Source organism: Micromys minutus (assembly GCF_963924665.1).
Source record: "Micromys minutus genome assembly, chromosome: 4".
NCBI classification, from domain to species: Eukaryota; Metazoa; Chordata; class Mammalia; order Rodentia; family Muridae; genus Micromys; species Micromys minutus.
The window spans coordinates 28,212,358-28,237,775 of NC_137973.1; the positions used below are offsets into that span (position 1 = coordinate 28,212,358).

The following is a 25,418-nucleotide window of genomic DNA, read 5'->3' on the forward strand; positions in this document are numbered from 1 at the left end:
AGATTGACTCAGAAAATTAGTAATTAATAATCTGAAAAAGAAATCTTGGAAACATCACCTTTAACAGTAGCCTAAATGATATGAAGTATCTTAGGATATCTTTTACTCTACAGGTGAAAGACCTGTATAATAAGAACTTCAAGTCACTAAAGAAGGAAACTGGAGAATTCAGAAGATGAAAATATCTCCAATGCTCATGAATCAGTAGGATTAGTATGATAAAAAATGGTCATTCTACCAAAAGTAATCTATAAATTAAGTGTAATTCACATCAAAATTGCAACTCAATTCTTCACAGACCTTGATAGAACAACTCTAAGCTGTATATAAAAACAAATAACCCAAGATGGTGAATACAACCCTGGGTAATAAAAGAACTGCTGAAGGTATCAGAATTTCCAATTTCAATTTGTACTACCAAGCTATAGTAAAAAAATAGCATGGTACAGGCTCAAACCAAGCATGTTGGTCAATGGGATTGAATTGAGGACCCAGACATAAACCCACACACATGTGGACAACTGCTTTTATATTAAAAGTTCAAAAACACTCAAGAGAACAAAAACATTATTTTCAACAAATGTTCCTAGTCAAACATGATGGCTGTATGGAAAATAATGTGAAGGGATCCATATTATTACCCTGCTCAGAAGTGAACTACAAATGCATCAAAAACCTCAACAGAAAACTAGCTGTACTGAACCTGATAAAAAAGTAGAAAATAGGCTTGAATTTATTGGCACAGGAAAAGACTTTCTGAGAAAAATAGCATTGGCACAGGCACTAAGATCAATAATTAACAAATGAGACCACATGAAACTAAGAAGATTCTGTATGGCAAAGAACACCATCTTTCATACAGAGAGGCAACCTACAGAACGGGAATAGATTTTACCTACTATACAATCAATAGAAGATTATTATTATTCAAACTAGAGAAAGAACTCAAGAAACGATGCATCAGGAAAACATATAATGAAATAAAAGATGGGGCAGGGAATCTAAGCAGTGAATTCTCAGTAGCCAAAACTGAAATGGCTAAGAAATACTTAAAGAAATGTTTGACATCCTCAGCCATGAAGAAAATACAAATTAAAGCTACTTCTATCCATATAGTTAATATATGTTTTTGTTGATTAATGTTTTTTTTTCTTGATCTATTCTGCCAGCCTGTGACTTGTGTTTGAGAGCTGGTGCAATGAATATTTAAAATTATTATTGAAATGTATGTGTTCAATAATCTAAATGGGATGTTTTCATCAAATTCCTCCCCACAGAGCTAAAGAAACATCATGTAAGATAAGACTGAAGGAATTGGGGAGAACAGATAGAGTACAACAAAACTTGCTCTAAAACAACTAAGCAAAGCTCACATGAGCTCACAGAGACTGCAGCAGCAGTCACAGGGCCCACACAGGTTTGCTCCAGGACCTCTGCATTTGTACTATAGCTTTCAGTGTAGTACTTTTAAGGGATTCATGCATGTGTGAACAAGTGGTCTCTAAACCTTGTACTTTCTCTTGGGATGTTTATATTTTTCTTTTGGCTTGACTTCAGTATGATGGTTTTCATTTTATTTTATGTTTTGTTGCTATCACATAGAATTTTATTCTTTTTGTGTGAAGCATTAAGGGAGTGGATCCAGATGGGAGAAGAGGAAAGAAGGAACTGGTGGGAGTAGAAGAGGAGAAAACTGTATTCCAATTATATTAAAACCTAGGTTTAATACAAAGAAAAATGTCTATGTTGTATATCATGATGTTATTGCCTTTTGATTTCTCTCTATTCTGGTATTAATAGCACTCTGCATTTTAGTAATTATGGTTCCATATTTTATTCTAATTTCTTGGTTAAGCTCAATCTCATTTCAGCTTGAAATACTGCTTCCTAAATTTTCTTTAAAATTAAATTAAACTTACTTTTATTATTTTGAGCATGTGTGTTTGTGTGTGTGTGTGTGTGTGTGTGTGTGTGTGTGTGTGTGTGAACATGAATACAAGCAAGGACAGAAAGCAGAGTATTCTGATTTTTCTGGAGTTAAAGTTAAAGGAAATTGTAAGTCAACTGATGTCAATGCTGAGGATAAAACTTGAATCCCCTGTGGAAACAAGGTATGCCCTTAACCATGGATCCATCTCTCCTCACCAAATATAAAAGTTTTGGACTGTTTGCATCATAGAAAAATTTTCTTTCCCCATCATTGTGGCAGTTAGTGTCACTAGATATATTAGATAATGCTGGCTGTCATGGTTTTCATGCATGAGAATGCATGCTCCAGGATTTTTGGACTTCAGAACTTCCATTAAGAAATCAGTCATTCTGAAGGAGCTGACAGGGTCTGCCACCCAATGGGAAGAACAAAATTATCAACTAACCAAACACACCACAGCTCCCAGGGACTAAAACACCACCCAATGTGTTTTCATGGAGAAACATATGGCCCAAGGTACATATGCAGCATAGAAAAACATTCTCTGGCATCAATGGGAGGAGAGGCCTTTGTTCCAGCAAAGGCTTATTTTCACAGTTTTCGGAAATGCCAAGGTACTGAGGTGGGAGAGGGTGGTTGGAAGAGGGAGCACCTTCATGAAGGCAATGGGAGGGGGATGGGAGATGTAATTAGAGAAAGGGATAACATACAACATTCAAATGCAGATAATATCCAATAAAAAAAAGAAAGAAATCATTATTCTGATAGGTTTTCCTTTATATGTAACTTGGGTTTTTTGTCTTCCAGCTTTTAATGTCTTTTTTGCTTTGTATACTTAAGATGTTAACTAGATTTATCAGGGGGATTTTCTTTTCTAGTCTTGTAAATTTTGTGTTTGGTATGCTTCTTGTATCTTTAAGTGGGTGTTGTTCCCTAGTTTGGATAAGCATTCTTTCATGTTCTTGTTGAAGATCCGGTCTACACCAGTGTCATAGAATTCTTCTCTCTCATGTTTTCCTATAAGTAGAACATTACATGGTGTCCTAAATTTCCTACAAGTTTTTTCCCCGGTGTTTTTTTAAAAATATTTAATTCCCTTACTTATTTCATCTAGACTATTTGATATTTTTTGTTTAATTCATGTAGATTGTCTGCTTTACCATTTAATACTGATATTCTGTCTTCTGTTTGATTAAGCCTAATTATCAGGCTTCCGAGTTTTCTTCTGGAGCCATTTGGTTTTTCAATTTCATTTTCATTTAAGCTTAAGTCCTCATTAATGTTTTTATTTCTGTTTTGAATTCTACGTTCAAATCATAGATTATTTTTGTCATTTCCATTAGCACTATGCTTTTGTTTCTTTGAGCACCACTCAGGCATTTATTGGCTTCAAGTTTATTGCACATCTTTATGACTCTTGTGGTTTCTTAAATTCTTGGAAAATGGTTATGTTTGTTCCTTCAAATTCTGTGTTCTGTGATTTCTCTAGGTAATTATTATAGAGTGGAGAGGTTGGAGTCATAGCTTATTGATTAAATACACAATCAAATACCTTGTATTTAAAAGACACATTGTTAGCAATTTTCACTTTAGTAAGAGATATTGGATATTGTTGATCTCTCACATCATACCATCTCTTATAAATGTTACTATCAGAATTACCAACAAGAGAGTAGACAGTATAAATTCAGTGAAATAAATATGAACCCATAAAGAAACAGTAACACCAATAGGCAACATAGGGGATGGACTGACCATCACTGTAGGCAGTAAAGCTGAGAGGGGAGCCACTGCGCACACTCTGTGAGTTAGTTTCATACTGTTCCACACACCCCAGGGCTTCTGAGACATCTTTAATACAAGCCTTGATTGGCAAATGATCAAGAGTCTAGAGAAGATTGTTATGGAAGCACTTTTTATTTAGTTTTTGAGAAGACAAACTCTTCAACAGGGGACATTCAAAACATCTCACAAGATTACAGCATGTTAAAGCCCAGGACACAGAGGGCATTAGGAGTGAAGAACAGGTCAGGGAAGGTCCACTGAACATGGCTTCCTCCTGATTGGCTTGTCTTAATTGTTACTTGCTCAGGTTAGCAGCAGCCCCCAGACTGCTGGCTGCTGCCACAGCAGCCACTGCTGCCACCACTGCTGCCACAGCAGCCACTGCTGCCACTACTGCTGCCACAGCAACCACTGCTGCCACCACTGCTGCCACAGCAGCCACTGCTGCCACCACTGCTGCAGCATCCAGAGCTCTGGCGATGGCGACGAAGAGATCTGCGGGGTCTGTGGTGGCTCAGGCAGCAGCCTCCACCCCCAGAGCTGCAGCAGCCACCAGAGCTGGAGCCACAGCAGCCACCAGAGCTGGAGCCACAGCAGGAAGACACAGGGGGGCACTTGGGAGGACATTTAGGGGGACATTTTGGAGGGCACTTTGGGGTCTGGCACTTTGGGGGACACTTGGGAGGAGGCTGGCACTGCTGCTGGTTCTGCTGGCAAGACATCTTGGCTGGTGAGTACTCTGGGGCTATGAGAGAGTCACAATGCAAGTTAAAACCAGGATCTTGGGGCCATCCTATCCACCTCTAAGCATCACTGATAGTCCGAGAAAGTCCCTAGTAGTCTTACTTCTAACAAACCCCAAAGCCTTCTGCAATACTGGGAAGTAAAGTCAAATTATTTTAAAAGCTCTGACAGGAAAATAAACAGGTTTTTACTGTTTTTTGAAAAAGTATATTCTCCTGTAACAACACCCAAATTGAGAGATTTCATGGTCTAGAATCAAATTCAGAATAGTTTGCTCCTCCACTTAATAATTCTAAATGACATATTTTACAATGTCATTGGGATTGATCTATAACTATTATGCCATTTGGTGATTTCAGATGAGATTTCCACAAATCCCTGAAGCTTCTGAAATCATAATAGTGATATCAGAGAAAAAAATGATGATTATTGATAATGTTCTAACTCCATTTTATAAAATACCTAACTTATTCCTGAATGCATGAACCAGGTCTGGTCCCTCCTTTCAAGAAAGTCTGAACTCAGTATCCCATGTTAACTGGTCATTGACATAGCAACTCTTGTGCTGGTATGTCTTAAAAATTCTGAGCAGCCTGTGATGAAATTTCAGTCCATGGCTCAGTGCTTTCCAAACTCAAAGATCCCTTGGTGCTCTGTCCTCCCAGTTAGTCTCTTTGCTAAGTTATCCCACAGTTGTATCACCAGAAATTCCTCCTCCTGCTCCTCCTCTTCCTCCTCCAGAAACCTACTAAAGTCTACACCTTCTGTTTTTCAGGATTTCTTCTTGAGGAGCCACTCCACTGAAGTTCCATAGGACCAAAGTATCTTTCTCCACCACCTTCCCGCAAGACTTCCATCTCCCACCCCACATGCTTTGTTCTGTAAGTTTGGTCTTCTGGCTATAGGGTCCTACTGTGCCTCTCCTGCAGACCTCCTTTTAGCTTCCTTCTGGTACAGCCCCTGCTCTTGTCCCCAATGAACACTTACCAAGATGACAGGCAGCACAAGATCCTTGGATACCTCAGGAGATGTGTGAATGGAGAATGTTCTGCCTCTCAGCCCTTTTATTCTGATTCTAGGCCCTACCTCAACCTGTGAGACAGTGTCTGGGTATGGCTGTCCCTGCCTCCTGACACCCACATGGTCTTGTGACTAGCAATGACCTCCATGAGGCTCATGGATCCTTCGTTTAGTTTCCACTATGACTTAAGCATAAGTCTAGCAAGTGGATTCCTGTCATCCTCAATCTCATGCTTCAAGCATTCCTGCCATAGGAGTATCTCTGTCGGTGTAGACACAATCCTAGTCACAAGACACAGCTTAGCCCAGAAAAACTAAGATGGGATTTTAAAATCTGTTTATTGTGTCTCATTTTCTATGTTTACCTATAACATTTCAATATTAATGAGAATTATTAATAATGGGCTTGTGAAAGTCAAGGACTGTAGCTAAAAATGTAGAAAAAAAATACGTAAAGAAAAATAGTTGCTTGTTGAAAGACTTGTATGGTAGCTCTCTGACAAATTACCTGTGTAGAGGAAAGCTATAGATATTTTTTCAAAGTGATTTAGAATGAGTAGATATGATTCACCTATGTCATTTTCATCTGAAAGTTCACAGTGAAACTATTTTGTATAATTATTGTCAACAGAAAATATAAAAAAGTATAGTTCTTTCTAAATTCAGTGAATCTACTAGTTGCTGTTTTTAATATGCTTTTAAATAGCCTTCCTTTTTTCCCTCATGAGAAGTTAATTGGAGAAATCCTAAGATTGAAGCAGTATGGGATCTTAGAGGAAGCAGAATCAGAGATTTGCTCTTCATATTCTTGTGGAGTTTTGGATTTCTGTCTCACCAGCACTGACATTTGTTCTACTCAGGATGCTCCAAGAGCTTAGTAATAGAGACAAGTCAGGAATTTCTTCCTGGTTTCTGCAATGGCATGTCTACAACCCCAAACTCCACCTTCTAGGATGACAAGATTGATATGCTAGCTGATCCATCCCTCTGCCTTTCTGCCTATAGATGCAATAGTCCTCAGCTCACACGTGGCTATGAGGATGTGTGAGTACTATGCCTGCTTTAGAAAACCTGGGACTTAAGACTTACCTAGATACTCTGTGGTACAGGTATGAAGTTCATATTACCACATGGATAAGAAAAAAAAATGCCTTAGCACTGCTCTATTTGTCAAAGTGTCTCTGTTCCTTCATCTCATGAAATATAAGAAATGATGGTGACCTCTATCCAAAATGATTTAATCTCAAAAATAGTTCTTCTATGAATTGTACAGAAACAAATAACTAATGAGTTTTCTCTATTTTACCTGTAAACAAGCAAAGCAATGAAGCAGCCATCTTAGAGTACAAGAGAAAATTCAATTAATATTCACATAACAACATTTAAAGTTATGCTATGATAGACAAACCTTTAGCCAAAATAATTAGAAGTCAGAGAGATAATATCCAGATGAACAAAATCAGAAATGAAAAGGGAAATATAACAACAGGTACTAAGGTTATACAAAGAATCATTTGGTCTTATTTCAAAAACCTGTACCCTACAAACATTTTATTGTTGCTGTTATTTTCCGGCTTAGTTTAGGCAGCATTGCTGATGAGATTATGATATATTGGTATAGCCTTTAATATTATTAGAAAACACATTCTAATAGCAAACTCCCTGGTCTCATACATATGTATGTATGTGTGTGTGTGTATATATATATATATATATATATATATATATATATATATATATATACACTCTCTCTCTCTCTCTCTCTCTCTCTCTCTCTCTCTCTCTCTCTCTCTCTCTCGCCCTCCCTCCCTCCCCCTCTCTCTATATGTGTGTGTGTGTTTCTCTCTCTCTCTCGCTCTCTCTCTCTCTCTCTCTCTCTCTCTCTCTCTGTATGTTGTTTGTGTATGTAATTGTATCTTTAGAGTTAAAAAGAGGGTGTTAGATGCCCTGAAGCTGGAGTTAGAGGTGGTTTGGGGCTTCCCCACTTGGGTGCTGGGAATCAGTCCCAAATCCTCTCTACAAGAACAGTATGCATTCTTCACTGATATGAGCCTCTTTCAATTGCTGTGTTAAAAAGTAGATTATTCACACCATATTTAGCAGTTTACATACATATAAACTATATAAAATCATGCTCTTTTTCGCTGTGAGATAGTTTCATTTGTGATTTAAATTTTCATTAATTTTATATATTTCAAAACAGATTCTACCTAATATTTACTGTGATAGTATTGGATATAAAAATAGAATGGATATAAATATCCATTGTAAAATGACACAAGTTAAATAGACTTTCAGACCCATACCTCAACATGGCTTGATGCTGAGCCAGATCCATTATACAGATTTTTATTTCTGTGGATGTCTAAATTCATACACATAGGCACAGCTATAAACGTGAATGGATGAAAGCAGTCATGCAAGAAACTTCAAAGTTTTAGTAGCTCAATGTGAGCCACAAACTGAACATGTCACAGTAAGAACCTGCTATAAAGGTGGGTGATGAAAAAATGGTTGGGTCCTAATACAGATACCCTGGAGGAATGCCAGGTTTAAGTACTTAGGAATTCACCTTTTCAATTCATGCCTAAGTCATGCTCTAAGAGAGTGGCAGTATGCCTTGGTGTCAAGGAGGAAGGCTAGTGATCTGTCACAAAACCATGTGGGTGTCAAGAGGAAGGGCAGCCCATCCCTACCCATTGTATCACAGGCTGAGCCCAGGATTAGAATAAAAGGACCGATGGACATGACATTTTCATCCACTCACTGGCTGAGGTACCCAGAGATCTTGTGCTACCCATCATCTTGGTAAGTGTCCATTGGAGGTAAAGGCTGAGACATCAGAATGAAACCAGACTAGAGATGAACATGAGACTGGAGAGGATCCCTGGGCCTTGTGGCAACATTGATATACGCTGAAACATGAGCACTGAGGCAATGGCAGCATTGACAGACACTAGTCACAGCTTGGTTCTGAGAGACACGGGAAAGCTTTGGGTATTCTGGCTCTGGAGATCACAAAGTACCATAAGTGAATGGGACCCCATAGGATGGAATAATTAAGCACAGAGAGATGTGCATCTGAACAGATTTGAGGGGGAATTGGCTTAGGAAGAAAATGCTTCCCCTCCCTGCTGATGAAGGGCTAGAGTCAGAAAGGTCAGCAAGGTCTTCTGGCTTGAGAAATAAAGAAAGCCCAGCTTCTGGGATCTGCTCATATATTTCACTGATCGATACGACACTACCAGGATGACATTGACCTTGCCACAAATAACTTAGACAGATGGTAATTTGGATACAACTGGACCCTGATCTCACAACAGGGGTTTGTGTTCTCAAGGAATGTCTAAACAAGTTTATGTCTTTTTCTGTAAGGGGCTTAGCTAGAGTGTTCTTTGAAATGCTGACCTTAGACTAAAATCACCATTAAGTAAGCCTTGTTCTATCCTGTACAGTTAGTGATCTCTGAAGTAGTATATATGTACAAAAACTAAGAATAGCAGACCTTTTAAAATGTCACTAGATATTTATTTACTGCTACTGAAGTCCAAAAACATCATTATATAATGTTATATGCATGTGGGTCTGATGTTTAAAGATATGAAGAATAGGATGTGACAACCTGGGGATATTACAAATAAAATGATTATAGATGCTGTTTCTATGAAGATCAAGAATCCTTATGAGGGGTTAATTTGGTCAGGTGACCAATGTCTCGTTTGTAAAATGTGTGTTACTCTGTCACAGCTCCTGAGCACCCACAGCCGAGATGTCCTGCCAGCAAAACCAGCAGCAGTGCCAGCCCCCTCCCAAGTGCCAGACCCCAAAGTGCCCTCCAAAATGCCCCCCTAAATGTCCTCCCAAGTGCCCCCCCGTGTCTTCCTGCTGTGGCTCCAGCTCTGGTGGCTGCTGTGGCTCCAGCTCTGGTGGCTGCTGCAGCTCTGGGGGTGGAGGCTGCTGCCTGAGCCACCACAGACCCCACAGATCTCTTCGTCGCCATCGCCAGAGCTCTGGCTGCTGCAGCAGTGGTGGCAGCAGTGGCTGCTGTGGCAGCAGTGGTGGCAGCAGTGGCTGCTGTGGCAGCAGTGGTGGCAGCAGTGGCTGCTGTGGCAGCAGTGGTGGCAGCAGTGGCTGCTGTGGCAGTAGCCAGCAGTCTGGGGGCTGCTGCTGACCTGGGTGAGGAAGACTTCAGACAAATGCTGCAGGAGGAGGTCATGCTCAGAAGACTCAGTAATTCTGCTCTTTCTTCTCCTATTTCCCTCCCTTTGAGATGCTTAAATCTCTAGGGAAATGTTCTGCATTCTACTTTGGAAAAGATAATGCCTCTTTGCATGTTTGTTAAAATTATAAAAGCATCGAAAGCCATTCCTGACAAGACTCTTGTTTTGTTTTGTTTGTTTTGTTTGAACTGGTTTCATTTGTTTGGTTTGGTTTGGTTTTTAGCATCATCCTGATTTCTATTTTATAGTCAGAAAGTGGCACTCTGAACCATTGTCCTCTTGTTCATGTGTGTCTGCTTCTTATAACTTAACCCCACTGCTCTACTGTATCTGTAAGAACTTCTTTGTTCTTTAACATAAAGCTGATATGAGAACTTCAAAAAGGCACTCTTCAGAAATATAAAACCTGAATACAAACCCAACTCAAGAGAGTTGACAAATGTCCACCATTAGACACCTATTATAAGTACAATGATACAGCAGTCAGATTAAAAGAGGACAATCAGGACACCAGGCAGACATTTCTCTTCCACTTTTTTTTTTTTGCTTTCTTTTAAACAAAGTTTTGACCTAGAAATGTAAAAAGATACATTTCTCACTCATCACATATGTAGCTGCTGTAACACTTAAAAATGCATATAGATCTGTATTTAACATCCTGCACAAAACTCAAGTATGAGGGGATTAATACCTCAAAATAAAAGCAGACATATTATATCAAATAGAAGTGATCATCTGGAACTGCCTTGAACTCGGTACAGGAGACAGCTTCCTGAACACAACTCTCACAGGTCAGGCATTAAGATTAACAATTAATAAATGAGACCTCATAAAACTAAAAAGTTTTTGCGAGACTAAGAATACCGTCAATAGAACGAAACTGCATCCTTCAGAACCGTAAACCATCTTCACCAACACTGCATCCAACAGAGAACTAATACCCAATATAAGTAAAGTCTAAGTTAGATACCAACAATCCAGCTAAAAGAGAAGTCTCAACAGAAGACTCTAAAATAGCTCAGGATCACTTGAAGAAATGTGCAAAATCCTTAGTCTTCAAGGAAATGCAAATCAAAATGACTCTAAATTTCATCTTACACCCATCAGAATGGCTAAGGTCAAAAGCTCAAATGAAAGCGCATGATGGTGGGGATGTGGGGCAATGACAACACTCCTCCATTGCTACTGGGAGTACAAACTTGGAAAACCACTTTGGAAATTAATTTGGTGGTTTCTCTTAAGATTGAAAATAGTTCTACACTAAGACCCAGTAATACCCCTCCTGAGCATATACTCCCCCCAAAAAATGCCCACTATACTACAAGGATACTTGGTCACCTATATTCATAGTAGGTTTATTCATATTACACAGAAACAGGAAACAAATTAGATGTCCCTTAACTGAAATATGAATAAAGAAAACATGGTACATCTATACAAGGGAATATTATTTATATATTAAAACAAAGACATTATGAATTTTTCAGGCAAATGTATGGAACTAGAAAATATATTCCTAGGTAAGGCAACTCTGACCCAGAAACATATACATGGTATATATTCATTTATAAATGGATATTAGTCATGAAGCTCAGGATAACCAGGATAAAATATATATACCAAAAGAAACTAAGAAATGAGGGAGAAACTAATTAATATGGAGGATGAGTAAATCTCATACAGAAAGGGAAACAAAATAAATATCAGAGGTGGTTGAAGGAAGGAACCTGGGTGGACAAAGTGGGAGGAAGGGAATGGGAATGAGGATAAAGTGTGGAAAGAAGAATGTAGGTAGAGGGCTAGGAGAGAGATAGAAATAGTTAGGGGCATTTCAGGCACTAGCAGGAGACCTGGGACTGGGGAGGCTCCCCAGGGTATATGAGGTGACCCTTGATGAGAATCCTAGCAGCTGGGAATATGGAAATGGAAGTAATCACCACCTGGAGCCAGGGTCCAGTGTAGGAAGAGAGATAACAACCCACCCAGAAAACCTTCAATCCAAATTTGTCCTGCTTACAAGATGCACAGGGATAAACCTGGAGCAGAGACTGAAGGAATGGTCAAACAATGACTGGTCCAACTTGAGACCCATCCCATGGGAGAAAGCCAACCCCTGCTACTATTAATAATACTCCCCTCTGCTTGCATGCAGAAGCTTAGCATAACTCTTTCCTTAAAAGTTTCAGCAGCAGCCAATGAAAACATGCTGAGACCCACAGGCAAACATCAGGTGGTACTAGGGGAGTTTTGTGGAAGAGTGGTAAATAGGATTGAGCAATCTTGAAGGGTCGAGGACACCAAAAGAAGGTGTACAGAATCAACTAAAATTAGCCCATGGGATCTCAAAAGAGACTTACTGGTCCACCAACCAAAATGCATTCATGGGCTGTACCTAGACCCCTACATATTTGTAGCAGACTTGCAGCATGTAGATTGCTTAACAATTGGAGTAGAGCTTGTCTCTGACTTTGTTGCCTGTCATTGGATTCCCTTTGCTAGCTGGGCTACCTGTCAGGGCTTCAGAGGGAGAGGATGTGCTTAGTCCTGCTGTGACTTGATGTCCAAGGATGGTTGATATCCAAGGAGGGTGTCCCCTTCTCTCAGGAGAAGGGAAGTGGGTAATGGGAAGGGAAGAAAGTTGTCAAGATGAGACTGGAAGGGAGGTGGGCTGTGATTAGGATGTAAGGTGAATAAATAAATTAATGAAAATAATAAATACAGTTATGTACTTTATTGCTGACAATGCCACATGTTTAATGTTCTGTTGACATGTGTGATGAAAACACAATAAAATCTTGTCACTTCTTTCTTGAAGTTATCATGGTTCTTGAATAATTGATAAAACATATAATGTTCAATGACATACACAATTTTAACTCTGAAACTCCGTAAAATATAAATTTTAGGTACTTTAAAGATGTTTTGAATAAAAATGCATTTTTAGTTTCATACATGTAGATAATACACTGTGATTTACAAGTATTTTATTATCTTGCAAAACTGAACCACTGTACTCTCTCAATTTATTCCCACATACCTCTGTAAATCAACACTCCTTTCTTTGCCCTTATGAATCAGAATAATTGAAGTTTCCTACAAAAATGTATAGTTTTTGTCTTTTTCAAATACATATTTTAATTATTATCCACCCTTTATATTTTATCTACCTTGTTGCATGAATATATATTTCCATAATTCTTTTCTTCTTAAAAAAGTTATCACTCGTGACAACAGCCTGGTCAGGAAATAGCTAAGCACCCAGGCTTCTTTTAAACTTGGGAATCTCCTGACTGTGATTACATAAATGAGCTAGCATATCTTCCATTCTAAAATTTATATCCTATTCTCTGGAGTTTTAGCATCATATTTTTAAATACAATCACCAATCAATTTCCTTCATTTTTTTGACTATTGTAAATAGCTTCTGTGAACAGGATATAGAAATAGTTCTTCAAGTCTTTGTTTTCAATGCATATGTTACATGCATATATAGAGAGATACATATACACATATACATATAGGGACACACATAGGTAGATGAGAGGCAAATAAAGAGATGGATAATATAATGAAGGCATGACCTAGAGTTAATTCTGTTAATTTTGAGGAAAGAGTATATTTCATATTCATTTGCCTCCCAAACAAGGCACAGAAGTACTAATTCCTCTGCACACTCCTCACAAGCTGTCACTATGTGTTGTATTCTTTGTGGCCACCCTCTTGGCTCTAAAGTTATATCTTACTATGGATTTTATTTGCTTAATAGTTATATTGATCAAGTTGACCTGTGTTTATGGAGCATTCTCTTTGTTATTTAATAAATATATATTGGAGTCTTTTCTAAGTTTCAAGTCAGGTTGTTCATTTATATGTTAATAAGCTGAAGGTGTTTATTACACACTCTGAATAATGTCTTGTTTAGATATACTTATACCAAACATTGTCATTTTGCTAGGTGGGCTTTGTTCAATCATTCATAGAAAATTTTATTATTAATCTACTTCATGAAACTTACTTTCATTTTTTGTTACTGTGATATTATTTCACAGAAGTTGAAAATTTCAGTATTTCAAATTTTTTCATTATGTGTTCTTCTAATAATGATTTTTGTCTTCATTCTTATATTTAGGTCCTTTCTTTGTTGCTTAATTGGCACTTGGCTTGTCTAAATCTTAAAACATTGAGGACCACTTGGTATTGATCAGTTCTTAATGCATGTGAGATGTTAGCATACCACAACAGTTTTAAAATACAGTGAGTTGTTAGGGATAGCAGAGAACACACATATGTAACCAAAAAAGGAAAGTGGCCTAAACTGTATATGATGATTGGATGGGCCTCATCTGTGCACAGTAAAGGATGACAGACACTCTACTACCTGTACTCGGTGGAGTGATTTATATTACTGGTTATGTGGTTCAGCCAACTATTATGAACTTCATTTCAACTCAAGGTACTACTGATCCCCAGATGTTAAAACTAATATGAGACAGTGGTCCTGGCCAAGAAAAACAAGAGTTTTGATAGAGTCAATAAAGAAGACTTTATTATCACAAAATAGTGGAGAAGAGAGTAGGTCATTGGGACAATTTCAGAACTTGATATAGAAATTCAGCAGTTCACAAACAAGGACATGAAGGACAGAAGAAAAGGAGAGCAGAAACCATGGGCAGGTCTTCTAAATATGGCTTCCTCTTCATTATATATTTGAGATCTTCATGGCACTGGTCAACAGCAGCCCCCAGACTGTTGGCTGCCACCACTGCTGCCACAGCAGCCACTACTGCCACCACTGCTGCTACAGCAGCCACTACTGCCACCACTGCTGCCACAGCAGCCACTGCTGCCACCACTGCTACCACAGCAGCCACTGCTGCCACCACTGCTGCAGCATCCAGAGCTCTGGCGATGGCGACGAAGAGATCTGCGGGGTCTGTGGTGGCTCAGGCAGCAGCCTCCACCCCCAGAGCTGCAGCAGCCACCAGAGCTGGAGCCACAGCAGCCACCAGAGCTGGAGCCACAGCAGGAAGACACAGGGGGGCACTTGGGAGGACATTTAGGGGGGCATTTTGGAGGGCACTTTGGGGTCTGACACTTGGGAGGGCATTTTGGTGGGCACTTGGGAGGGGGCTGGCACTGCTGCTGGCTCTGCTGGCAGGACATCTCAGCTGGTGAGTGTTCAGGATCTGTAGGAGAGTCAAGGAGAAGTCAGAAACATGACCTCACCCCATATGTTTAGCATCTGTGGTAACCATAGTAACAGCATCTCTAGAAGTTTCAGTCCTAATACACTCATCCTATCGCATCCTCATCATCATGTCTTGGGAACATCAGAAACTCATATAAACTAGGTAAAAACTGGCATGTGCTGTCCAGCAGAGAATAACAAGCTGTTATCTTAAAAGGTTCTGAGTCACAGACTGTGGCAGAGGAAAGCTTTCTAACTTGTCTTTAGACTGAAGTCTCTGGATTAATGCATCACTTCCAGAAAAAAATGTATTTTTAAATCAAAGACCATTTTTTCATAACTTTCAAGCTGATTTTACTTACTACACAAGTTGCTACTGAAAGATCCCATATTTCTATAGACTAGGACCGTGAATCCCTGACTCTGCTCTCTGAGAATCCTTCACATATGCTAAATTTGTCACCTGATCAAGAGAATAGCACTACCAGAGTGAGGTTGGTAGTATTCCTGTCATTTCTGAAAGTGTGTGAATAATCCCAGTCTTTTAACTCTGGGTTTTCCAAGTTCAAAGGAGCACCTGCTACCCTATTCTGCCTCCCTCTGTTGCTTTTTTTGAATGCTGGGCCAAGAATCAATTTCAAAGTAACCTTTTGAAGTTTGTGAATAATCTTCTGTGCTTCAAGGTCCTGTTATGACAGATTCGGTCTAAAGAGAAGCTTTTTCTCTGCGGAGCCCTGTGTTCTATGAACCCTGTCTACTCATGCCTCTCATTGATGTTAAAGTGCCATTATACCGTCATTCTGGTCTACCCCATGTCTTCTGTAAGAATAGCCTGAGGGCTGTGGGGCCCAGCTAATCTCCCCTCCATTTCAGATTCTCTCTAATACAAGCCAGGTTATTGCTCTCAGGGGACACTTACCAAGATAATTCAAGATCTGTGGACACCTCGGGAGAAGTGGATGAAGGTGTGCTGTCCCTCGGCCCTTTTATACTGATCCCAGGCTCTGCCCTGACCTGTGAGACAGTGGCTGAGCATGAATGGCCCTGTCTCCTGACACCCACATTGTCCTGTGACTGATGATGACCAAATGTTCCTCACCAGCTTTGCTCCATGTGTTTAGGGATGCTCAAGCCTGGACTATGGTTTAGGTATGATGTAAAGAGGAAAGAGATTTATGTCATCCTTAATTTCACATACTTAAAGAGCATAAACCTTTGGAACTACTCATTTCGCAGTTTATCTCATTTACTGCCTATAGCATGAGACTGCAGTATTCAAGCCAGTCACTTACATAGATATCTATACTATGCCAAGCCATATGGTTGCATCATATATTTAAACATCTATAGGGAAAAAAATCTAGGATGAAAGACCTGGGCTTTGTAGGGGACCAGATAAGGCTGTATTTTGAAATATTTTGGGCCTTTATATTTCTCTTTTTAACTGTACTATTAAAATGTTAATGAAAATTAGCTGAGTGATAGTAAAATTAATAAGGTGTTACAAAATAACAACAGAGCCTACTAGAAAAAAAATGAATTATGACAGATTCTTAACAGATGTAGAAGAGACCAGGACAAGAAGTCTTGGTGTAAGCCCTGGCCTCCTTGTGTACCTGCATGGAACATGCACACATCAGGCACATGCACACTCTTTGTACACCAAACAGGTACATGCAAAAATTAGAATAATAATTGTAGATATGTCTTCAGTAGTTATACGTCTTATGTAGAAACATGTTATGAAAATACCCATTCTGCTAAATTAATATATACTACCAATAATTAAAATACAGCATTTCCTTCTGGAGAAAAGGGGTTTCATTTGCCAGATGGTTTTACTTATTTTTTAAAAAAAGGACTACTTCATGAATTTTGTATCATCTTGCCCATAGGATACAGTAAGTCACCTCTATTTCTCATGAGTTAACAAAGAAGGGAACACATCTCTTTGTTTTTGTAGATGTGAGTTGTAGTTTTATGTTTTGTGTGTATCTGTGTGAGAATGTGTTATGCATGAAGGTTTGGGCGGGTTTTGGAAAAGATTATTTTACCAACTAGAGCTGGAGTTACAAGCTGTTATAATGTTGGGATTCAAACTCTGCTCTTAGCTCTTTTAACCACTTGTCCATCTCTCCATTTCCCATATGCTTCTTACAATGCCACCCTAATACAGAAATTGTTCAAATGCCAATTTCTGTATTAGGTTGGCATTGTAAGATGAGAAGTGGGAAAATAATAAAACAAGTAGAACACACATCCTTGTTGTCTGTATTGGTGTGAGGTTTGGGGTTTAAGAGCTCATTTAAATGGAGGGGATGATGTACAGAGATACAAGAAGAGGGAAAATTCTGTGGCACAGTGCATGCATATTGATCCATGTGAGGGAAATGATTAAGAAGAGACACTTCCCTCCACAAACTGGTCAAGAACAAGAGTTCTTACTAATAGAATGTTTGGAACTGTTGTTTTTAGGCTTCTATGATCTCTTTATCACCCCAGCTCCAATATTTTTCTACCATCACACAAGTTGCCTATGGAAGAGGGAATTGAATTTTCTCAATTTTAGCATTTTGATAAAAATAGTTAAGAAATAATCTAATACAAGAGAGTTGTAGAGTCACACTGTGATGTTCCCTAAAACTGAACAAACTCAGGGAGACTGTAAACACAAGCTAGAACGAGTCAGGTAGAGCAAAAGGTCTTTGGAAATAAATGATTGACTAAGACTTTGGAATAATGTTCAAGTCAAAGAAGCATGAAAAGCAACAAGAAAACGTGAGAGAGATGATTCCATATATCTTTCTTTTTGTCTGTTTGTCCTCTGTCAACTGTCTGCTGGCTTATGGTCTATTTATTAATCTAGTTATCTATGCATTTCTTCGTGTCTAATTTTTTCAGAGACTCTGTAATCTACAGGTGACAAGACTCTTCTCAGAAAATACTGATCATTGATTATTTGAATAACTTTATTTGAATATCTAATACATGTTCAAATAAACCATGTTCTATAGTAATACATGACTGAGGTACATTAGGGACTTCATACAATTTAAGGGAGCTTTGGCCTTTTGCCTTACCTGTACACTGGGTAATTTTTTACTTCCCTAAAAAATGGTTGTAACTGGACCACTTTATTTTCTTTAGTTGGTAATAAATGTATTTTCCTGTAACACACAGTGGGCACTTTGCTTGCCAGGTATGTTTACATCAGTCCTTCTGGTTATTTCTTTGATTATCCATATGACTACAATAAAGTCAGGATTATCATCCTGGATTTATATTTTATTTTCATTAATTCACAGAATGCTGCATACTTTGGTTATTTGAAGACTCTTAAGTCCTCTAACTAACATTACCAATAACATTTCATAATATTAATAGCTATCCTCAGTGATTCATATCACTCTGATACTCCCAATGTGAGACATTGTTAGAACATCACTAAAAATCTGCCACTGTCTCATCAACTGTGGCATCTGTTCTTCTGGTCAGACTGTGCCAAAGAGCTTAGTAACAGGGAGAGGTCAGAAATTGATTTCTGGAATCAGTGCTAGGTCTGTTCGGTTCAACTTCTAACTTTGAGGATGATGATGGGCTGAAATCCCAGCTGGTCCACACCTATGCCAGTGTGCAAGACTACACCCAAGTCTTCAGATAACCCGCATAAGTGATATGTGAGCACCCTGCTTGCTTCAGGAAACTGGAATGTAATGCTTGACTGTGAGTTCATTTGGCTTATGTGTCAGGTCTCTATAGTCATTGTGGTCAGTCAACTATTGGCTTTCCAGGGGCCCCCTTTGTTGTAGTTATGTCATTTGCAGACAAACTTCTTTCTCGTCAGTTATAATAGAAATTTGTTGAATCAGAACCAGAAACAATTTAAACTGAACACTGATGGCTGTTTTCTTTGTGATCCAAAGATGCGCCAAGCATTTTATCTATAAACCCTTGAAATATTCCCAAACAATGAAATAATTATTTTGTAGTGTGAAAGAAAATTTAGTCAGAATTTATGTAGCATCATTTAAATTTATAACTTTATAAATATATTTATTTTTGTGTATACAGGCCACTGAGTATATGTATCTGTATCACTTGAGGGTAGGTATCTATAGAGGCTAGAAGGAGGAGGAGCCCCTGGTACTGATGTCATCACAAATTCCGAATCATCATGTGGGTCCTGGTAATTGAATCTAGGTCCTCTTCAAGAGCCCCAAATAATATTAATCATTGAACTGTCTCACTTACTCCCTAAAATTATGTTATTTGTGGCACTCAAGAGAGCTCAGTGAATAAAGGTGTCATCCTAAGCCTGACAATCTGACACTTATAAGTGAATCTATATGGTAGAAAGAAGAACAAACTCCTAAAAGTTGTCCTATAATTTCCATGTATGTGCCATACCATGCGGGCATTCATACAAGCACACATATACAAGACAAACAAACAAATGTAATAAAAATTTAATTTTATTATGTGGTGAATGTTACTGGCATGATTTTAACTATGGCTTATGTAGGCAAACCAAACTAAACTTTCAACACTTCATAGTAGTTATAATTAGCATCATGGTTCCAAAACTGTCAAACACACCACATAAAATTTAAAATCTAAGCCAATTTTGATAGTTTACTTCTTTGTATTGAATACAATCCCATTATCTTATATTCAATCTGCAGAATACAATCTGAAAAACTTAAACTGCATGCTCATTCATCAATAACTTTCTACTACTCTCTATTTAACTAGTAAAAGGGAACGTATTCTTGCTTGAGTATAGAGTAATGGGTGTTATAAATGTGTTCACTAACCTCAACATCTCTGGAGATTAACAAAAGACAACCAGTCATTTGGTAACTGATTTATTATATTTAATACAATGTGTTCCATGTTTTAGCATACATATTTTACTCTTGTAAGATTTTTTTAATATTACACTTTATATATCTACCAGAACTTTTAATAACACCATAAATTAATGGACATTGAATTACACCAGCTTTTTTGGCTATATGTTTCCATAATCATCATTGCATTTTGTGTCCACTACTTTGAGTAGGGATTCAAATTCCTCTGCGTCCTCACTACCGACTCTCAATCTCTGCTGTTTACAATACACAGTCTCCAGTTTGAAGTATCATCTGGGTGTATTTGCATTTGCCTAACAGCAATTATAAGCTTTTCATATAATTAGTCATTATTTTTATCTTACTTGGTAAAATATGTATTCAAGCCCTTTCTCTGTGTTAAATCAAGTTGTTCATTCTTTTGTTGGAGAGTTAAAATTTTGTTATAGACTGTTGATAGTGCACACTCTCAGAAGTTTAATTTACACATTTAACTCCTATCTCAAAGCTGTCCTTTAATTGTGTCTACTGAGCTATTGAGTAACAGTTATTTTCATACAGAAAGAGTTTTGGTATCCAGTCTAGGCAGTCATTACCAAATCCAATGTTGCAAGGTGTCCTCTTGTACCTTCTTCTTAGTTTTAGGCCTTTGATACAGAGGTATCCTCTGTGTTAATTTGATGTTATAGCTTTATTGTTGAACAAGTAGATACCTAATTTTTTATAATTCTGCTGAGAAGACCGTGTCACTCATTGAATGGTCTTAGCACTCTGATTGAGAGTCATTTATTTAACCATATACGTGAGCATCTCTTTCTGGGTCTCATTCCATTCCTGATTCCAGTCACCATGCATTATTTTCTTACTAATTTCTTCCAGTTAACATGCATCTCTATATCCTCATACCTTAACATCTTTATTATTTTAGGTTTGCAATAAATTTTAAAGTCAGAAATATATTTCCATTTTTTTTGCCTTTTAATATTCTTTAAATTATTTGAAAAATAATTTGAAAAAATACACCTTAAAATATACATATCATTTTGGCAGTAGGAAGGGTTGTTTGTCATGATAAACTTGAGGAGCTCAGAAGAGAAAATGCAGGAGTTGCTTCTCTTTATCATGTAGATTCCTGGGATTGAACTCATACTGTCATGCATATTGACAAGATGACTTAAATGAGAATAAATACTGGGTTTATAGTCTGTGGAATTGTTTGGGAAATGTTAGGAGGTGTAGCTTTCTTGAAAACAGGTGTCATTGAGTGTGGGCTTTGGGGTTTCCTGCCATTCCCTGTTGGATTTCTCTATGCTTCCTGCTTATAGATCAAATATAAGCTCTCAGCTACTGCTTCATCACCTTGCCTACCTGCCTGCTGGCCATGCTCTATACCCTGGTGATTATGAACTTGCCCTCTAAAACTGCAAACCTCAATGAACTCTTTCTTCTCTAAGTTTTCTTTATGATGTCTCTTTACAGCAATAGAAAAGTTACTAAGACTAAAGCTGATACCTGGAGTGATATTGCTCTGACAGGTCGGAGCATCCTGTTTGTTGGAAGAATGTGAAAGACTATGGGAATTTGAAGTAAGAAATGTGTTTAATGCTATAAGCAAGGTTTCATAGATCATCCTAGTAGAAACTAAGAAGGCAACACTGCTAAAAACAATATGGACTTTGCAAGCCCTGAAAGAAATACTAGAAAATAGGCTGAAGACAGACTCTACTTGTGCCATTTTTTTTTTAAAGTGGTTGTTTTCTTGCCCTTTCCAAATAATCTGTGTGAGGTTAAATTGAAAAGTTTCAGACTAATTTCAACAATACAGATTTCAATGCAGCCTAGTATGGACTTGGCTGTGTGACTATTAGTGATCACTTGTATGTAGGTCTGGGATACAAAAGAAGGAGTGGAGCAAAAGGAAATTCATGATAGTTGAGAAGAAAAAGATGAGCAGGAAGTTTCATGTTGAAGCCATACCTAGTACCTAAATAGTTAAATATGAAGATGCTCAGCAAAATAAAGGGAGCTGTGACTTCAAGTTAAGACTCCATGCAGCTAAGCTTCCATTTGTAAAAAGGAAGTTCCCCAGAAAATCTCTGGATATACAATCAACTACAAAAAGAATGCTTATACAAATGTGATTCAAGGAGATGGATAAAGCTTCAGCCCTAGCAGAAAGATAGGCTTAAACGTGAGAGCACTGGCCTTGTGGCTCTGACTTTAGAATCATAAAGAATACAGAAATAAAGGGTTTATGGAATATTGTTCTATAGTTAAGGGTAGTCTCTTAGATCAGGCATGTGGTAGGGGAGTTCCTGAATGGGGGGCCTTAAAGGTCATTGCATTAATCTGTGAAGGTGAAGTCTGGATTGTGTTGGAGACTCTAGCATGTTAGAAATTCCAGAGCTAGGGTTGTGTTTCAGTAAAAGCTTCACACAAGGAGTGTAACCAGCCCAGTAGAGAAGAGAGTCCTGTAGTCCAGAGAACTACAAGGGAATAGCCATAGGAGCCCTGTGACATCAGACAGAGATTTGTAATATTTCGAGTTTTGCCAGCTGCCTATTGCTCTTGCTTTGGTAAAATATTTTCTTACTATGCCCCAATATACACATAGTGTGTATGTGTGTGTGTGTGTGTGTGTGTGTGTGTGTGTGTGTGTGTCATTGAATCCTGAAAGTATGTACTTTTATTTTTTGATATAATTTTACAGGAAGTCATATTTAAGAGATTGATGTTTTGAGACCATGAAAAACTATAAGGACTTTTGTTTTGTACATTAAAGTATTTTGCATTATAGTGTGGCTACAAGCCTGTGGAGACTAGGGGGCTTGAATGTGGTGGTTTGAATGAGAATGCCCACAAAGACTGATATATTTGAAACTTTGGTCCTCAGTTTGGGGAAGTATTTTGGAAGGATTAGGATTAGAAAGTGTGGTCTTGTAAAAGGAGGTATAAATCAGTGGGGATGGCCTTGGGGTTTCAAAACCCCACACCATTCTCAGATACCTTTTATTCTACTTTCTTCTAGATCACATATAACCTCTCAGCTATATGTGATATATGTATATCTCCTTTTTGATATATGCTTCTAATCATGATGAGTATGGACTCAAATACACTGAAACTGCAAGCCCATTAATTTATTTCTTCTGTAATTACCCTTGGTTTAATGTCTCTTCAAAACAATAGAAAAGTAACTAAGATATACCTCTACCTACTAAGCAATCTCACCAGCTCCCCATATATACTTTTAATGTGCTGTTGAATGCTTTGTTTGCATTTTTAAGAACTTTTTTACTGCCATTATTTTTGTCATTATGGATATATGGTTTTCTTTCCAAAAATGTCTTCAATTCTGTTGGCAGAATAGCACTATCATATTAGAATGAGTTTCGAAGTATTCATTTTCTTTTTACCTTTAAGAATAATTTGAGTATGCTTGGCATTGAATTTACTTAATATCTAGAATCATTTGCTACTGAGACTTTTTAAGCCTATACCTTATTTGTTGGAAGAATATTCATAGATTCATCTCCTTGCTCTGTTTGCAGTTTATCCTGAATCCACCACTGTGTTTCTTGAAATATTAAAATTGTTGGCACACAGTTAATCACAGAATTCTTTTATAATACAATTTATCTTCTACAAACTAACTGCAATGTTCACTGCTTTTGTCTAGTTCTATTATCTGCCTTGACACATTCTTATTAAGTTTTAGTAGTACAAAGAAGCAAGTATTTATTTTATTTTCTTCAACATTTATTTAATGTCTTTATGCAATTACTTATTTGTATTTTATAAATTAGGGAAGTTTTGCATGCATTTATGTCTGTGCACCACCTTTGGACTTGGTGCCTGTGGAGGCTGGAAGAAAGTCAAATTCCCTGGAATTTTAGTTACAGGCATTATCAGCTGCTATGTGGATTTTACAAATTAAACTCTGATCCTCTCAAAGGGGAAGCAGTGTTCGTACATAAAAAGGCATCTTGCTACCTCGGCATTTTGGTTTGGGGAGGGAGTTGTTTGCTTGTTTTTGCTTGGTCTTTTCCGCATCCCATTGGTCTGTAGTCTCATCTTTTTAATTTCCTTCTTTCTTCTAATGTAGGATCAGTCTGCTCACTTCTGACTCACTAGGGTTGCTGTTATTGGGTTTATGTCATGTAATGTTTATTGAAATAAATTCACCTAGGCACGAATTTGTCTACATGGAAAGACAAAAGCAAGTTTTAATAAAAATTGAGGGGCTGAACTTATATAAAATATCATTTCTCATCATAATCAGATGAACCTAAATTGAAATGTGAAAAAAGAACAGAAAATTCCACAAATATATCAATCTTAATAACAAACTAAGAAAAAAAATCACAAAAGAAAGCATAACTTACACAACAACCATGCCACTGAAACCATAGTGTTCCAAAGCAACTGAATTTCATATATTTCTGTCCCTTTTAGCCCATAGTGTATCATCCAACCCCTCATGATACCCTACTTTCTCTCAAATTCATAACCTGTTCTTTAATTATTATTGATATAGGTATAAATACTAATATAACCTATTGAGTCTATTTAATGTTGCTCGTGTGTGTGTGTGTGTGTTTGTTTTTTTAATTGAAAAACTTTATTTTAAAAAACAAAGATAAATGTATGAATTTTAAGCATTTTTGCATAAAAGAATACCAATACATTTTTAAGGTTGTAATTAAGTATTTGTGGGTACATATACAAACATATATGTACATATGTAATATGTAACAATAATATAGGAAAAGAGGGTATTAATTTGAGGGGATAGGAGAGAAACTGGGAGGGGCTGTAGGGAGGAAAGGGGGATGTGATACAGTTCTATTTTAATTAAAATATATTCTTTACTTTGTTGTTGTTAAACTTTACACAATCTGTGAGTTGTTTCTGGGGGGTTCAGAGCATTCTGGGGTTAGTATCCCATTATCAGTGACTGCATATTATGTCTGTTCTGTTGTGACTGGGTTATCTCACTCCGGATGATATTCTCTAGATACATCCATTTTCTTAAAAATTTCATTAAGCCATTGTTTCTGATAGCTGAGTAGTAGTACTCCATTGTGTAAATATAGCACGATTTTTTGTATCCATTCATCTACTGAAGGACATCTGGGTTCTTTCCAGCTTCTAGCTATTATAAATAGGGCTGCTATGAACATTGTGGTGCATGTGTCTTTGTTGTATGTTGGAGATTCCCTGGAGTATATGCCCAGAAGTGGAATAACTGGGTCTTCAGGTAGTACTATGTCCAATTTTCTGAGGAATCGCTAGACTTATTTCCAGAGTGGTTGTACCAGTTTACAATCAACCAACACTGGAGAAGCGTTCCTCTTTCTCCACATCCTCACCAGCATCTGCTGTCATCTGAATTTTTCATCTTTGCCCTTCTGACGGTTGTGAGGTGGAATTTCAGGGTTGTTTTGATTTGCATGTCCTTGGTGGCTAAGGATGTTGAGTACTTCCTTAGATGTTTCTCAGCCACTGGATATTCCTCGATTGAGAATTATTTCTTTAGCTCTGTACCCCATTTTTAATAGGGTTGATTGATTCTCTGGTGTCTACCTTCTTGAGTTCTTTGTATACCTTGGATATTAGGCCTCTATCTGATGTGGGGTTGGTAAAGATCTTTTTCCAATCTGTTGGCTGCCGTTTTGTTT

At 37.8% G+C, this 25,418-nt stretch overlaps 3 protein-coding genes across 3 annotated transcripts; 1 reads left to right on the plus strand and 2 right to left on the minus strand.

The window, feature by feature from the left end:
- Positions 1 to 4,023: 4,023 nt before the first annotated feature.
- LOC308420201 (late cornified envelope protein 2A-like) lies at positions 4,024 to 4,437 on the minus strand (the record flags this gene model as incomplete). The annotated part of the gene is made up of 1 exon (XM_080916109.1): positions 4,024 to 4,437. One exon carries the CDS (start codon positions 4,435 to 4,437, stop codon positions 4,024 to 4,026), a length of 414 nt encoding a protein of 137 aa, XP_080772235.1.
- A 4,811-nt stretch (positions 4,438 to 9,248) lies between these two features.
- On the plus strand, positions 9,249 to 9,650 carry LOC308420202 (late cornified envelope protein 1D-like; the record flags this gene model as incomplete). The annotated part of the gene is made up of 1 exon (XM_080916110.1): positions 9,249 to 9,650. The coding sequence occupies one exon, from the start codon at positions 9,249 to 9,251 to the stop codon at positions 9,648 to 9,650; it is 402 nt and encodes a 133-aa protein (XP_080772236.1).
- A 4,777-nt stretch (positions 9,651 to 14,427) lies between these two features.
- LOC308420198 (uncharacterized protein) lies at positions 14,428 to 14,862 on the minus strand (the record flags this gene model as incomplete). Its single annotated transcript, XM_080916106.1, has 1 exon — positions 14,428 to 14,862. One exon carries the CDS (start codon positions 14,860 to 14,862, stop codon positions 14,428 to 14,430), a length of 435 nt encoding a protein of 144 aa, XP_080772232.1.
- Positions 14,863 to 25,418: the final 10,556 nt, after the last annotated feature.